Raw genomic sequence first — 14,242 nt, forward strand, 5'->3', positions numbered from 1 at the left:
TGAGTTCATTGCAAAGATTCAACTGACCTGGGACGCAGTCGTCATTCAAACACAATTAAGCTTATTGTTATTTCTTTTTCTTCTTTTCTTTCTTTATATGTCTGTGCAGATGCCTACGTCCACCTCAATCTTCCGTGCGGAATTCCCAAATAAAAAGCAATGATATCAAAATGTGTAGCTTTATTAGTACTCGATGAAATTGACCATTGAAATGTTTGACTGAATAGGTAATCGACTGATATTGCATATTGATAACAATCTATTTTATAAAATAACTAAGATAGTACGCGCGCTCTGATTGGCCGAGAGGAGTGTTTGCATCAGAGTATGTAAACATGGTTGTGGCGTCAAGTTGTTTGGCTGTTCGCGCGCTAATCACGCAAGCACAAATTTGAAAAAGTTTTCGAGTTCCAAACTCGACAAGTTTACTTTATTTACCCATTCCTTCGACGGCTGAAACATGGAAAATCGTTACAAAGAAGGCGAGTCAATTTTTCTTCGCTTAAGCTGACATTTTAAGCGAGAAAAATCCGTATTTTGCAAAGCATCTTTTTGCAGAACAAGAACTGATTACGCGTGCAAGGCTTCGTGGACAAGATTTTGCGACTGGTAAGAATTTCTCTTTTAATCAGAGCCAAACAAAACGGTTTTGCGTTTTTTTCTCGGGAAAGTTATCGTATAAAAGCCATAGAAAACTTTTTTCCTGTGTTTGCATAGCCTGATATAAACACTCGAGGCGTTGGGAGAATTCTCGACAGTTATGCAAACCCTCGACTTCGTCTCGGGTTTGCATAACTGTCTCGAATTCTCCCAACCCCTCTCGTGTTTATATCAGGCTATGCACACACGGAAAACGTTTTCTATTGCTTAAATGTTAATTGATCGATTCCCATCTATTATCGATTGATATTGATAATCAATGACAATCAATAATCACAAAAATTTTTGTGATCGATTGTCCATCGATTATCAATATCAATCGATTAATTGATATCGATTGTCATCATCAATTGTTATCGATTGCCATCGATTATTGATTTCATCGATTGTTCAGGTCCTGGTTATGATCATGGTTTAATTCAATTGTAATCCACGATCACCATAAGGATTTACAAAGCAAGATGGCATCTGCAATGTACGTACACAGGTTATACGTCTAATTATCTTACAAACAATCACCTTTACTCTCATAAACAAGAAGCTGGAATTTAGAGTTTAGTTTACATCCACGTGATAGCTATACTTTTGTGGATTATTTGAATAAACGTAAACGTTATGGTTGTTGAGTATTTTTTCTTCATTGTGTGACATATAGATTTCATTGCACATCATTAAGCTGCCAACAAACACGATAATGTGGCAACGCACGAACGAATAACATACCAATAAGTCAGAAATATTTTATATTCAACCGAATGTTTCCATTACTATGAAATACGCAACTTTATATTTTACGGTTTTTGAAAAGATAAACTTACACTTGAAAAGAACAATCTTTCATACCTGGTTCGTCGAGACTCGAGCCTGCGGGCGCTGAACAAAGCCACTTTTGGCTAGTGTAGATTGCTTGAGGAGATCTTTTACAAATCCTGGCGACATAAGACAAAGACATTGCAGCTCTATAACGAAACGCCATGGCTAAAACTCTGTCGGGAAGGAATATAGAACAGAAACCTTCTCTATAACGTCCCAATAAAGTGGCTAGTATAAACAACCAGAACAGATCACTGCCAACGCACACGCATGCGGGGTAATCCGGGTGGGTATGTAGGGGGAGGGGCTTTAGGGGCAAGGGCCCAGGGATCGACGGCCGTTTCCTCATAAACATTCTGTGTGGTCCCAATGTAATATCCAGTTCCCACGAATCTAAAGCGCAAAAAGAGTATGAAGTAAAAAGTTTCTGGAACCAGTAACTCAAAAGGAGATTTGTTCAAATTAAATTATTCGTGCCGTGAACGTGGCGTGACTGGAATTTTTTCAGCCGGAAACATGTTGTCAATCATGTGATTAAGTGATAGTAACGGGAACCGGAACGGATGATGTAAATATTAAAGAACAATGAACCAACTGAAGAGTGGCTTTCACGCGGAAAAATATTCCTTCCAAAATTTCGTGCTTAAAAATTTACTACAGCCTGTAATCTCTCCCCGTGTCCCTAGCTCGCAATGTTAAACAAGAACAAAAAAAAGCTTGATTGCCGTTGCGCAGCACCGAACAGTCCCTCTTTATCTGATTCTATCCGCGAAGGCTATAAGCCTCACTTCCATGCAACTTCCGTTTTAAAAGGGTAAGGGGTTGGACCTTGGGACGGAGCCTCCCCATGTAAAACTTTATTGAGTATCATTCCTTCCCCATCCACCCTGGGGGCTTGTCGTCTGATCTCGCTGAAGAAATGGTCTCACGGTAGGGTTAGCCTGCGCGCAGACGAAATTAAACTCTACTAATCAGAGTTTAGTTATCGTCTGCACGCAGGCTAAGTAGGGTAAGCAGAACAGAAAGCCAATATTTTTACCCATACGCTTAGGGTTGTGCGTAAAGAAATATCTGTATCTAGTACGGCTCTCCTTTTAGGGGTCAAATAAAACCTGAGTCACGGACACTGATTAGTCTCCTTAAGGGGTTTACTAATTCTAGATTGCTGAGAAGCTTCCCCGTCTCTTTCGTATGGGAGTTCTCTAAATGTAAGAAGAAGCACCATGTAGCACGATCGTCTGAACAACCGTGCCTACTTATGCATTGTCACAGTCGATTACGGACACACCTACAAGATGGCAAGGGGTATACGATTGGCTTGGTGTACGATGAGTTTCCCACGTCCCAAAACGCTCCGACGCCTCTGAATTTTTCGTGATACTGCTCCTTTAAAGAGCCAAAGATGGCGATAGCAACGAAAAAGAGACAAACTAGAAGCTGCTTATTTATATTTTTATTTATTTAATAACTTTCACCATATGGAGTGACACAAAACAGAGCGGGGCTCCAATTTAAGTGTGTCCTTACAGATATGCCACCCAGCCCAAGAAAGGTTGGCCACACCGGGGAGATTTACGTCCCCGACTCTTTTCGAACAGTGGTGTGGGTTCTTTTACGTTCCACAATGCAAGAACCAGATAAGGGAAAGTGCTGTGAGACAGGACCTACGGTGTTTCGTCCTTATCCGAGAAGACTAGAAAGACTAACCGTTCTCCTCAGTTATTTAAAGACTCTGAGTGTTGGCCCGGCTGGGGTTTGAACCCGCGACCTCCCGCTCTGCTAATCATGTTGCAGTTTAGTAAATCATATATTTTTTCCCTTTCGAACGGAGACTTTGACGCTGGTTGGAACTGAAACTGTCAAGAAGTAGGTGATCAACATATAGATTTCGAAAAAATCCGGAAAAGTGTGTGAAGTGCCCTCAATGACGATTTGTATTGCATGCTTAGTGGGCAAAAGCAATCGAGTTGAATCACGTTACGTGGTTTATTTAAGGGTCATTAATGCAAAGTAATAATTCTTTGCAAACTACATTCTGCTTCAAGAGAGTTTCAAGAGTGAATGCATCGTTTACGTTGCCTAGTCCCTAGTCCCAGTTCCTCTCGGTCAATTCAATTTGGTCACAGCTTCGCTTGGGCCACGTGACCCGAAACGCTTTGGCCGCGCGGAATAATGAGGTCTGAGGACTCTGTGGCTGAAAACCTACGGTGTTCACATGGTACTATTTGTTTTTCAGCATTTTACAAAATTAAATGGGAAAATTTTGTAGCGTTTTTTTTCCGCTTCTGAGATGGATGAAAGGTTAAAGGAGACTTCTTAAGCGTACAGCCGCTGATTGGAAGAGAATCAAAGGAGGCCAGGAGCCTGAGGAGGCCTTAAATAATCTTCCTGCTGTATATTATGTTATCAAGAGATTATAAGGGGCATCTCTGATACCATCTTTGTATTGCTTCACTACGTCTTAACTAAGTCTGCAAACAAGTACCTTTTACAGGTTCCGAGAACAAAGCTGAAAAGTTATGGAGACATAGTTTTTTCCGGTTGCTGCGCCTAGCTTTTGGAATGACCTGCCAGTGGAGAAAAGTAGTCCATCTGGCGCTATGTTGAAAGACTTTGAAGACCTATCTTTCTTTCGAATTGCAAATAATTTCTTTGTTTTTTAAAGCACAGGTATTTGTCGGAATTTGCTACTATAATTGTAAAGCGCAACCTCGTCCCCAGGATGCTTTTCCATGGCTTTAAAGCCGGGGAAAAGCGCCCTGGAAACGAGGTTGTGTAAAGCGGTATGGAGCTTTTAGTACAATTTGCTAAATGAAATAAAAAAATTTCATTATTGTAATTATTATCATTATTTATCAAAGGAGATCAAGTGGCAAGGAATTATAATGGGAAAATAGTAAAACTATATATATGTCAATTATGTTGACTTCAAATAGTTTCATGGTCTTTGTCGTCAACATCTGTTCTGAAACTATACTCACAATAACAAATTACTACTTGGAAACATGCATACACCTCCTGAAACTTGAAACTCGAACGACGTTTGGGTAGAAGGCAAAGGCAACCTTTCTACAATCGAAGGGATCAAATAAGTTAAACGTGATCGAAATTAGCAACCAAGTCCCTTTCATGAGGTACCAGGCAAGTCCAAGATCTATGGCTCGATTACCAAATGTAATAGTTAATCTACATTGAATTAAACAAAGGTAATCCCAGTACTGTGAAGTACTGAGTACAACGCGCTTGTGACTACTAAGAGACGCACACGGTCGCCCGATCGCCACTTGATAATAACCGATGAATGATTTCACATATTTTCTTACGGGCCGTTAACTCTCTTTCCAGCTTTGCAGCATCCGCCCGGCTCTGATCGCTTCCCTTCAATCTAGAGGCAACGAAGTCTTGCCGAGGCATGAAAAACGATGGGAATTCTTCATCCTTGCACACATATTGACGTATTCTCTCGTAGATTCGTTGCACCCATACTTTTAAGTTGTGCCTCTCGTCCAGACCGTGTTTGTCTAGTTCGTGAAACAAAGCCGTTTTTAGCCAATAAGAGGGAAATAAAGAGGAGGCATAATGATATTTCTCATCGTGGAAAATTTGCTCTTCATCCACCAATGCTGGGCATACTTCACGAATGGCTTTAGCAACAATATAGGCATCCTTGAGGTTTTCAGGAATGTTGTCGAAGATTTGACTCTCGACAAGAGAGAAGGATATTCTCACTTCATTCCCAAAAATACCACGTTCAAACCTTGGAATGGCCATTGTGAAGAGGCACTGTTTTTCAACGTTTTCCAGAAGACGGCTATACGAGATTGCATCTTTTGGCCATAACGAAGCCCCGACATCTATGACTGGCACAACATCGACTGAGTATATCATGTTCTTGTAGACTGGGCCATTCCAACAGAGCTCGATGATTATTGACGGCTTAGGAGCGGCAATACTCGTGTCTGAGCTGGGAAGGACGAAATTGGAGCAGATTCGGCAATTTTGCCACAACTTGGAATCAAACATGACCTGCCTCACGATTTGCTGGAACTTAGACCTGACCAAATAGGGCACCAGATATCCATCATTATCAAAGAATTCATTTACGCTCTCACAGGCATCAGCACTCTTCGCCAAACGTACAAAACCGGGTGAACATGTACCGTCTTCGATTACTCTGCAACTAGAGCTGAACGTTTGAAGCTTACACATGAAATCAAACTCATCAGGTAGTCCGGCCTTGGTTCTCTCACGAACACTCCCTGATACGATCATTATCGACCGGAAACGAGGATCATAGTGGGCTACTTTATCAAGAATTTTCCCTATAAGGTTTTCCGTTTCCTGGCAAATTTGGGCCACTTCGTCACTTTGAAGTGATACTTTTCCTCTCCTCGGTGTGTGCAAAACATGTTCCACGTATTCCTCCACGTTTATTGGTGGGTTTATTTGAACTTCCTTCACATCCACTGAAACTGGCTCTTCCTTCTTTTCAAATGGCTTATAAAAGGGGCCTTCACCTTGGCGTGAAAACTGAGCACAAAGTTCGCAGGAACTGCTTGGCACCCTTCTCTCTTTTTTCACTGTTGGATGGCTCCCTCCGTACGCTTTGAGTTGATCGATCATTTCTTGGTTAAGCGTTGTCACTGCACAATCAATGACACTTTCCCCTAAACAGTTTGCTAACGTGACGTCAGCTACAGTGCCTGACACCCACAAATAACAGGGTGCACTGGTATTTGTAAATTCCGCATAGTGCATTGGTGTTGACATGAACTCGTCTTGTGCATTTATGTCCCATGGAACTTCACACCCTCCAAGCTTAAGCCCTTTGTGAGCTAAAACAATGTGAGCCAACGTCACTCCATTTTTTCGAGCACAATTCCAGTTGATGGCTTGTTTGACAGTGTCGTTACCTTCTATGCAGTCCCAAGGACACTGAAATGTCGTCAGGCGACTGCGATCGCGTGTTGCAGTGACATGAACAGGGGTAAAGCCTTCCGCATCCTGCAAATTGATGTCTGCCCCAAGTGGCATCAACTCCTGTAATACTGTTAGCCATTTCTGATGGGCAGCTGCGTAACTTGCATAATGTACAGGAGAGCGTAGCATGTTATCTCTGACATTCAGGCTAGCTCCATGTTTAACTAAGACATCAGCAAATGATGCAATATCAGATTCTGATGCGTAATTGCCTTGACGTAGCATCAACACGTGAAGTGGTGTCAGTCCTTGTTCATCTGGTATCAAGGGATCTGCCCCATGCTCCAGCAAGGCTGTCAGGGTAGTCAAGATAGCTTCCTTTCCTTCACGTGCAGAAACAGCGCCGCAACAAGCCATGAACAAGGGTGTCTGGTGCTTTTTGTTCAGGGCGTTGACCGCTACACCACATTTCAGCAGTATTTCCACTATTTCTTGACTGCGATATTGGCAGCAAATATGCAATCCGTTTTCCCCTTTTGCATTCGTGTGGTTGACATCAACTCCGTGATCAATCAGAATGTTTATCTTTGGCAGGTTCAGTGCAAACTCTTCTTCGTCGATACATCCATAAGCCATGCCACAAGCATTCAAAAAGGGGGTGTCACCAAACCTGTCTTGAGCATTTACCAGCGCTCCAGACTTCAGTAGGAGTTTAAGCACCTCAGGAGTAGCGTTTGATATGCATGCATAGTGTACAGGTGTCTTACCCAAAATGCTTGGATGATTCACCTCAGCGCCAGCATCGATCAACAACTTGGCGACCTCTTGAGACTGGCAGTAATACAAAGGAGACTTACCATCTTTGTCAAGAACATTCACATCACTTCCCATGGTAATAAGGTGTTGTGTTACATCTGATCTATCTGTGGTTGATGCGATGTGAAGTAAGGACCATCTACCTGTATCTTTCTTGACAGCGGCGTTTGGTCCAATCTCTTCAGAAACCTTCTGTATATTCTCCAGTGGTTCAGCTTTGAAAAGTTTGTGTAACTGGTGAAAAGAGTATTTTTCCATGCTCATCAAAGTCTTCACTTTAACTTTAACTTTACTGCGAATTTTCTTGGGAAGCGCTGTTCCGTTTCAGCAGACCGGTTTGTGTGCCAAGATCGATCCCTGCACTCTCGTCGACTTCCAGGATATTACGCTATTACAAGATCCTTCGGCCGGACTCCAACACGATGAAACTCCCTGTAAAAATTTAAACTTTCAGGTTTAAAATAAGGTGTATAATACGCGTATCGACGCACAGAAGTCTCAGTCCGACAACTTCCGCCTTCGAAAGCGAAACCTGAGACTGCTGGGAAGTTTCACCACCTAGACCCAGACCCTTTTCAGTATTCGCGTGCACCTTCCGAAGGAGGCGAAAACTTCACTTACAAGGGGAATTTGTGTTTTATCAAGTTATCGCGATTATTCCGCTTGTTTACGTAAAATTAAGCATTTCTACATCATAGGACTCGTAGGCTCGCAGTGACGGCAAAGAAATGTGCAAAAATTTTAAGTGTCCTGCACGTGCAAAGTTATTTTGCTGAATAAACATACTGACTGCTTTTTTGACGTTCTCGTTGCGGTCGCCGTCGTCGGATCTTAAGGACCTTATTCACCGAGGTAGCCTCTTTTATATTATGGGCCTGTAAAAAGGTTGCCAGGCGACATTAATACAAATAAAATAAAAAATTAACTTTGCTCATCAGTACTTGACAAAACATTTTCAACAAGCTGAAAATGTTCCAGCTACTTCATGTATCTCATTTGGCTATTTGTTCTTTGATTCAAAGAAGACACCAAACACAATGTTCAACCTGTTTTAGTGTTGTTTAGCATTTGGCTATTTAATGATGTCAAACTTTTGATCTCGTCCCACATAATTCAAATTGTTCCCAAAAATAATCAGTTACTTTAATCGAGTCTAAAAACGTTTAAGGAATTCATAATATTCTGACCTGAGGGAGTTTCTTCTCTTTAATTCATACGGTGCGCATTATTTTATCGCAAATGCATCCCTAGCCACTTCACTAAGTATTTAAAAGAGCGACGCCTTATTTAAGATAACCAGGCAGCATGTACAGACGGGTTATTAGGGAGCTTAAGCAACAACGACAGCGACGGCTACAAAAACGTCACTTAAAAAGTGAATTCGCACCGCTTCAAACTTTATCGCGCTGATTCCATCTCGTTTACTTCGTCAAATGTTGGCAAATGTTTTTGGAGTTGAATTTTAAAGGATTGTATCAAAGTTCAGGAAAAGAAAAGAAAGTTGTTGTCTTGTGTTCTCGTCCTCGACAAAACGTGAATTCAGGCACTTTCAAGTTGTAGTCGGGCAACGACGGCAAAGAAATGTACAAATAAGCGTTATGCACGTGCAAAGTTGTTGTTTTGCTAATCAAACCTATTGCTTTTTTGCCGTTCTCGTTGCCGTCCGCGTCGTCGTTGCTTAAGCTCCCTAATTACAATACACTACACTGCCGTCTATGCAGCAAAAAGGATTGGAGCGCGCACATCCTCGAAGACCTCCGTTCCCATTTCCCTTCCCTTCGTATGTCTTTCTAGATGGAGTTAACAATATTACAATGCTGTCATGGGAGGAGTGCAGTTATAACAGTCTTAGCCACAAGACCAACTGGAAAATTTGCATCAGTTTTCACATAATTTTAATACCTTATGTTTAAGAAAACAAGTGTTTACGGAGGATCTATGCTGCTACAGGGTTTCAAATTGATTCCTGTTGATAACATCTAGATGAGATTTTAAAAACGCACAACCCCTGGTAAGGAGAATCAAAGGCATTATGACACACGGTTAAACAGGGCTAGGTCACTGAATTTTGGTGTTTGTTAAATACGAGCTACTTAACACTTCAAACTGTCAACCACCTCATGCGTATTTGCAAAATCGCCACCACGTTACTGAGATGCATTTTCATTTCCATACATTTTGAATGAAACACTTGTTTTAGAAAATGAGATAAAGTTGAAAAAACTTGCGTCAACGTTTTCCAAGTTTACCCGACTGACAACAATTTTAATCTCTTCCATTTGGGCCATTAATGAACTCCCACTGCCACACAACTTCGTATTTCTTCACTATCCAAGCATGTACAGTCCTAACAGATTATTTTGGTAGCAACAACGTTTTTTTTTTTAAAAAGTCTTCGATTGTGTGACCTAGCCGCTGTTACAAGGTGATACCTCCTCCCTTAAACGGTTATGGGAAGAATATGGCCAAAAGAATGGAGATACTGTGCATTGATCACGAGCTTTAAAAATTGAGAAAAGCACATTTTTTGTACAACTATAAGGTTCCGCTAAACACTATTACAGAAACGATTACAGATTTGGGTTTAAGTGGAATATATTACAAAGTTATACCCTTTTCAGCAACTACACAACATGCTATGACGTATCTCGATAATAAAACAAAAACTATGAACAAACACTAACATATGATTTGACTTTTTGCGGAGGCCCCAGTTGTTAAAAGGGTGGATAGCGCTATCCACTGGATAAATCTCTACCTAGTGGACAGCGCAATACCTACCCGCTCGACAGCGATTTATCGGGTGGACAGGGTCATCCAACGTTTGAACAACCGGGGCCAGACTATTTGAGAATAATAACTTTTTAGCCGCATTTTGATGCTAATAAAATAATAAAAATGTCACTGAGTAAAGTTTGTTTTTTCCACATTGTTATCATGTTTTCATGATAAACAAAATCGTCCCAAAATGATTTAAGATACAGTCAATGTTGAAAACACCACAATGCCAACTTTGATTTCGTGTTCAACCGTTAGAAAATAAAATTTTATGAACTATAATACACTTCAATCACTTTGTACCCAAGCTGCTTGGACGAACTTGTCTATTCTGAAGATATGGTTTTGCTCTCAAACTTCAAAGATCTTCAAAATGATAACAGCAAAGACATGGAAGCGAAATTTCACTTCTTGACAAAAATGTGGGCACCACCAGAAATGCCCCCATCCTACAACATATTAAGAACTGAACAGAACAAACTTTTTCACTTACTACTACTTAATTAAAAGTACAGAGTTACCCATCCATTCCCCTTAACTATTAACCCCTTCACACTTAGATTGAGATAGGATGGGGATGATTTGTCACTTGAACGTTTGCATCTGACTTTGTTCTGACTTTTAAGGCTGTGGATGAAATCCCATGGTGTTACCTCTCAAATGAAACCTCTTCAGTAGTACTTTCACGTGGTGCTATTCATTTAGTATGTAGTTTTAACTTTTAAGTCTGAGGACGAAATCCAATGGCGTTATCATTCAAGTGAAACATATGGCGCAACTTTTGCATACTGTTCATTTCTAAGGATTGTACAAAAAGAAAGTTGCTTTTTTGCTTTGAATCCTTTCTTTGGCCACCATTAAGAGTGGAAGGACTAAGAGTAACCCGGAATCTACCACTGAGATGAATACAGTGAAACCTGCACCAAGCGGAACCCATGCTAGTTGGACACTTACCAGACACCAAGGCCAGTAAGTCTAATCTTTTATCGCATTTTTTTCTGTAGAAGGAACACATATTAAGCAGAAACCTTCAGTAATGGTTTCATGTGTGCCTGCTAAATACAGGTGTCAATTTACAACTACGAAAATAATATTTTTTGTTAAATGCACCTTCTCGGCACACGTGGTACTAAGTATCTATTTGAAGAACACTCAAACTTCTATAGAACCACCTCCTAATAAGCGGGCACCCTCGATTTAAGCGGCCAGTTACCAGAGACCAAGTGGATAAAATTATCAGTAAATCGCTGTCAACAGCAATTTACTGATAATTTTATAAAAGCAGCCAACCTTAATCACGCTGCCACTCCCTTCCACTAGGAAGGCCTCTTCATAGAGATTTCACTGTATTAAATGGCTGCACAACAGCACATTATTTGTTACTTATTCAGGCTTTAGGGGAAACATCAGTACAGGTGAATTCATGAAGGCTAAATCTTCAAGTTGATCTAAAATATTCTTGGCTGCAGCACTTAATTGAGCTTGTTTTTCCTGTGATGAAAGTGGAATCGTTACCCCTCCACGTTGCCAAACTTTCTTAGTGTCTGATGTCTTCTGAGGTTTTGGACTGTCCAACTTTTGTTGATCCACTGAAGATAATGAAATGTTAAGCCCCAATAAATCTTCTTCATAGAGACCTCTGGACTCTAAAAAATAAACAAAAGCAAGGAAAGAAGCTCCAACTAGCCAAAAACAACAAGTATACCCAGCAGTCTGGCCTAAAGGTGCAGTCAATTTAACGTTCTTGCCTCCAGCCCTCCCTTCCCTCTGAATATATCTTGGTAAGTATCAGCCAAAATCTCCACTGACGTTCTCAGTGTGACAGCGCCTGGCAGAGGCCACTCACAGGGTTGTCATGGTTACCTTCCAAGCTCACTTGCAGCACCCTAAGTTTGACCAGGTACCTGCCCCACACACCCATCTATTGAAGATGGGTTTTAAAGAGATCTAAAACAAGTTGCGGCTATATTGGGGGGTATTTGGAGAATTTTTTCCTTCTTGATCAACAATTTCTCAGGAACATGGTGAAGCCCCGGTGAATGAGGTAAAAACTTTTCAGCAGAAATTGAATAATAAGAAAAAATACATGACGAATCAAATGTGCAAGACAAGACATTATGAAATTAAATGAAGAAATAATCCTTGCACAAAAGAAAAGAAAAGAAATTTCAAGAAACCTGAAAAATAGCATCTTGTTGTGGGTCCTGAATTTTTTTTCCATATTCTGATTTATGATCTTTTTTCTTTCCATTCTTAAAAATAACTGAAGGCATCCTTCAAGAATAATTTCAAAATAAGTTTAGGTACCTGTCTTTCCCTCTTGAGGCTGGCTTATACTTGGTGCAAAGAAATCAAGGTCAAGTGAAGATGACTCAGATGTGGTATCTGATATGTTGTCTTTAACATCTATCAAAATAAGCATAACAGGAGATTAAGATTGATAAAGTGTTTTAGCTAACAAATGTACCTAATATATATCTTAACTTATCTAGTCAGAAGTCCTTATTCACTGCAGAGTTATAAGAGAAGCAAGCACATACTCATTATAGATTTAACCAGAGCTAAAAGCGAAGCTCCTGTTTATGCATTTTAAATTTACTGCAGAGAATGGACTTTTAAACTATTGAAAAGACCACAAATCTATACTTAACTTTATGGGAAAACCAAACGACTGAAAAACATAAATTTGAGCCCGCGATCAATTAAAAGCTAACAACTGGTCAGTGGAAAACTTAAAAAAAACATGTGACTTCAATGAGTTGGCACCTGAGCCCATGATACCATCAAGTGACGCTGGTCAGCGGATACATTTTTTTGACACTGATCAATTGACCATAACATGGATGTCTATTATCAGGTTAACACAGGTCACAAGCTCCCACACTAGCTAGAAAATTTGACATTGCACATTGGGTTCCCTGTGGTGTGGACGAACTGGTGGATGGGCATACGGTTACATGATCACCCAAATTTCTCAGATGGATAGATAACCAATTTTTCTAAAGTATGGGACTCCGCTTGCTTGCGCACATGTAGAGCTCTGCTAATAGTTTTACTACCAAGTTTTTGCTCCTTCTAAGTTTTTCATTGTTTAGACTTCTACCATTTGCTGCAAAACTCAAAGAACCCAAAAATATTTATGGAGTGTTATTGTGAGGCATGAGAAAACTCAACTAGGAGCAACAGCAGTTATTAGTTTGTGGTTTTTTGGCTTGCTTGCGTGTCCTAATCTTTGTTTTGATTGGTTACAGGACAATAAACATTCCTGAAAATATTTATATTTCAGATGTTCATGCTTTTGTCAGTTTGACAGTAAAACTCTAATACTTTTCGTCAATCAGATATCATTACTGATTAGGTTATACTACTGGAGGTGTCTCCTATTGCTTGCTATTATAGGTTTTCCCAGCAATTTCCACAATCATGAAAATGCATGCCTTCATCAATGACTAGTGACAATATCAAATTCCAGAAATTGATTCAGAGAAATTCTCACTTGATTTTAATCATGAAAATGCATGCCTTTATCCCTGACTAGTGACAAGATAGAATCCCAACAAGACATTGATTCAGAGAAAGTATTGCTTGATTTAAGAATTAACAGCTCAATACTTTTTTTAACTATAGAATTAAAAACAGCATGACCCTATCCATCCTGCAGAGTCTTATGAATAAAGGAATCAATTTCACAAGAAACTGAGGTACTGCATTGGTGGTACAATAAAAAAGTTTGGTTTATTAACTGAGTTCTAAACGTAAATTGTACACTGGAAAAAGATTCAAAAGCTGACATTTTAAGGGCTATCACACAAGTGGCATAATACATATAAAGCAGTCTTGATGAACTATGCAAACCTGATTGCTTCTAGTAACTTCAAAAGCTATATCTTCAGGGTTGGAAAGTCTGGTTAAGAAGACACAAAAAACTGTTGCATCCTACACATTTAAACTTAATTGACTCGCTCACCTGGTTTTGAAGATGTGCGCTTTAGGCTGTTACCCATTATAAACTGAAAACAAAAACAAACAGCTTTTAAAATTCAACAGCAACAGGCTGAATACCGATACCATTAGGTAAACACATTTCTACTGGCCTGTGATACTAGCCTGGGTTGCCAACAACAGTCCTGTTCAGGACCACGATCATGTGGATGATCATGCTCCATCAACTTATAAAATGACTCCTGGGTTCAAACCTTTCACAAAAAGTAGCTTTCTGTTTTTGACATAACCTATCAGAACTTAACGGCGGTAA

General features: G+C 40.1%; 3 protein-coding genes across 3 annotated transcripts in view; all 3 read right to left on the minus strand.

Moving 5' to 3' along the window:
* Positions 1–1,691, minus strand: part of LOC140943770 (2-aminoethylphosphonate--pyruvate transaminase-like) — a 6,715-nt gene extending 5,024 nt beyond the window's left edge. The window contains exon 1 of the mRNA XM_073392880.1: positions 1,504–1,691. Within this exon, the coding sequence (XP_073248981.1) occupies positions 1,504–1,636 (133 nt within the window). The 5' untranslated portion in view covers positions 1,637–1,691. The remainder of the gene's footprint in view (positions 1–1,503) is intronic.
* A 2,116-nt stretch (positions 1,692–3,807) lies between these two features.
* On the minus strand, positions 3,808–7,740 carry LOC140944002 (uncharacterized). Its single transcript, XM_073393108.1, has one exon. It carries the CDS (start codon positions 7,471–7,473, stop codon positions 4,726–4,728), a length of 2,748 nt encoding a protein of 915 aa, XP_073249209.1. The 5' UTR covers positions 7,474–7,740; the 3' UTR covers positions 3,808–4,725.
* Positions 7,741–9,087: 1,347 nt separating this feature from the next.
* Positions 9,088–14,005, minus strand: LOC140942719 (uncharacterized). Its single transcript, XM_073391690.1, has 3 exons — positions 13,955–14,005; positions 12,295–12,393; positions 9,088–11,633 (listed from the first exon to the last, which is right to left on the minus strand). Exons 1-3 carry the CDS (start codon positions 13,989–13,991, stop codon positions 11,371–11,373), a joined length of 399 nt encoding a protein of 132 aa, XP_073247791.1. The 5' UTR covers positions 13,992–14,005; the 3' UTR covers positions 9,088–11,370.
* Positions 14,006–14,242: the final 237 nt, after the last annotated feature.

Source organism: Porites lutea, chromosome 7 (assembly GCF_958299795.1).
Source record: "Porites lutea chromosome 7, jaPorLute2.1, whole genome shotgun sequence".
NCBI lineage: Eukaryota > Metazoa > Cnidaria > Anthozoa > Scleractinia > Poritidae > Porites > Porites lutea.

Bases quoted from the DNA above. Each gene is read 5' to 3' on its own strand.
- LOC140944002 (XM_073393108.1), bottom strand. From the start codon at position 7,473: ATGAGCATGGAAAAATACTCTTTTCACCAGTTACACAAACTTTTCAAA.
- LOC140942719 (XM_073391690.1), bottom strand. From the start codon at position 13,991: ATGGGTAACAGCCTAAAGCGCACATCTTCAAAACCAG. The intron at 12,394-13,954 runs GTGAGCGAGTCA...TTATTTTGATAG, and splicing joins GCGCACATCTTCAAAACCAG to ATGTTAAAGACAACATATCA. The intron at 11,634-12,294 runs GTACCTAAACTT...TTTATTTTTTAG, and splicing joins GCCTCAAGAGGGAAAGACAG to AGTCCAGAGGTCTCTATGAA.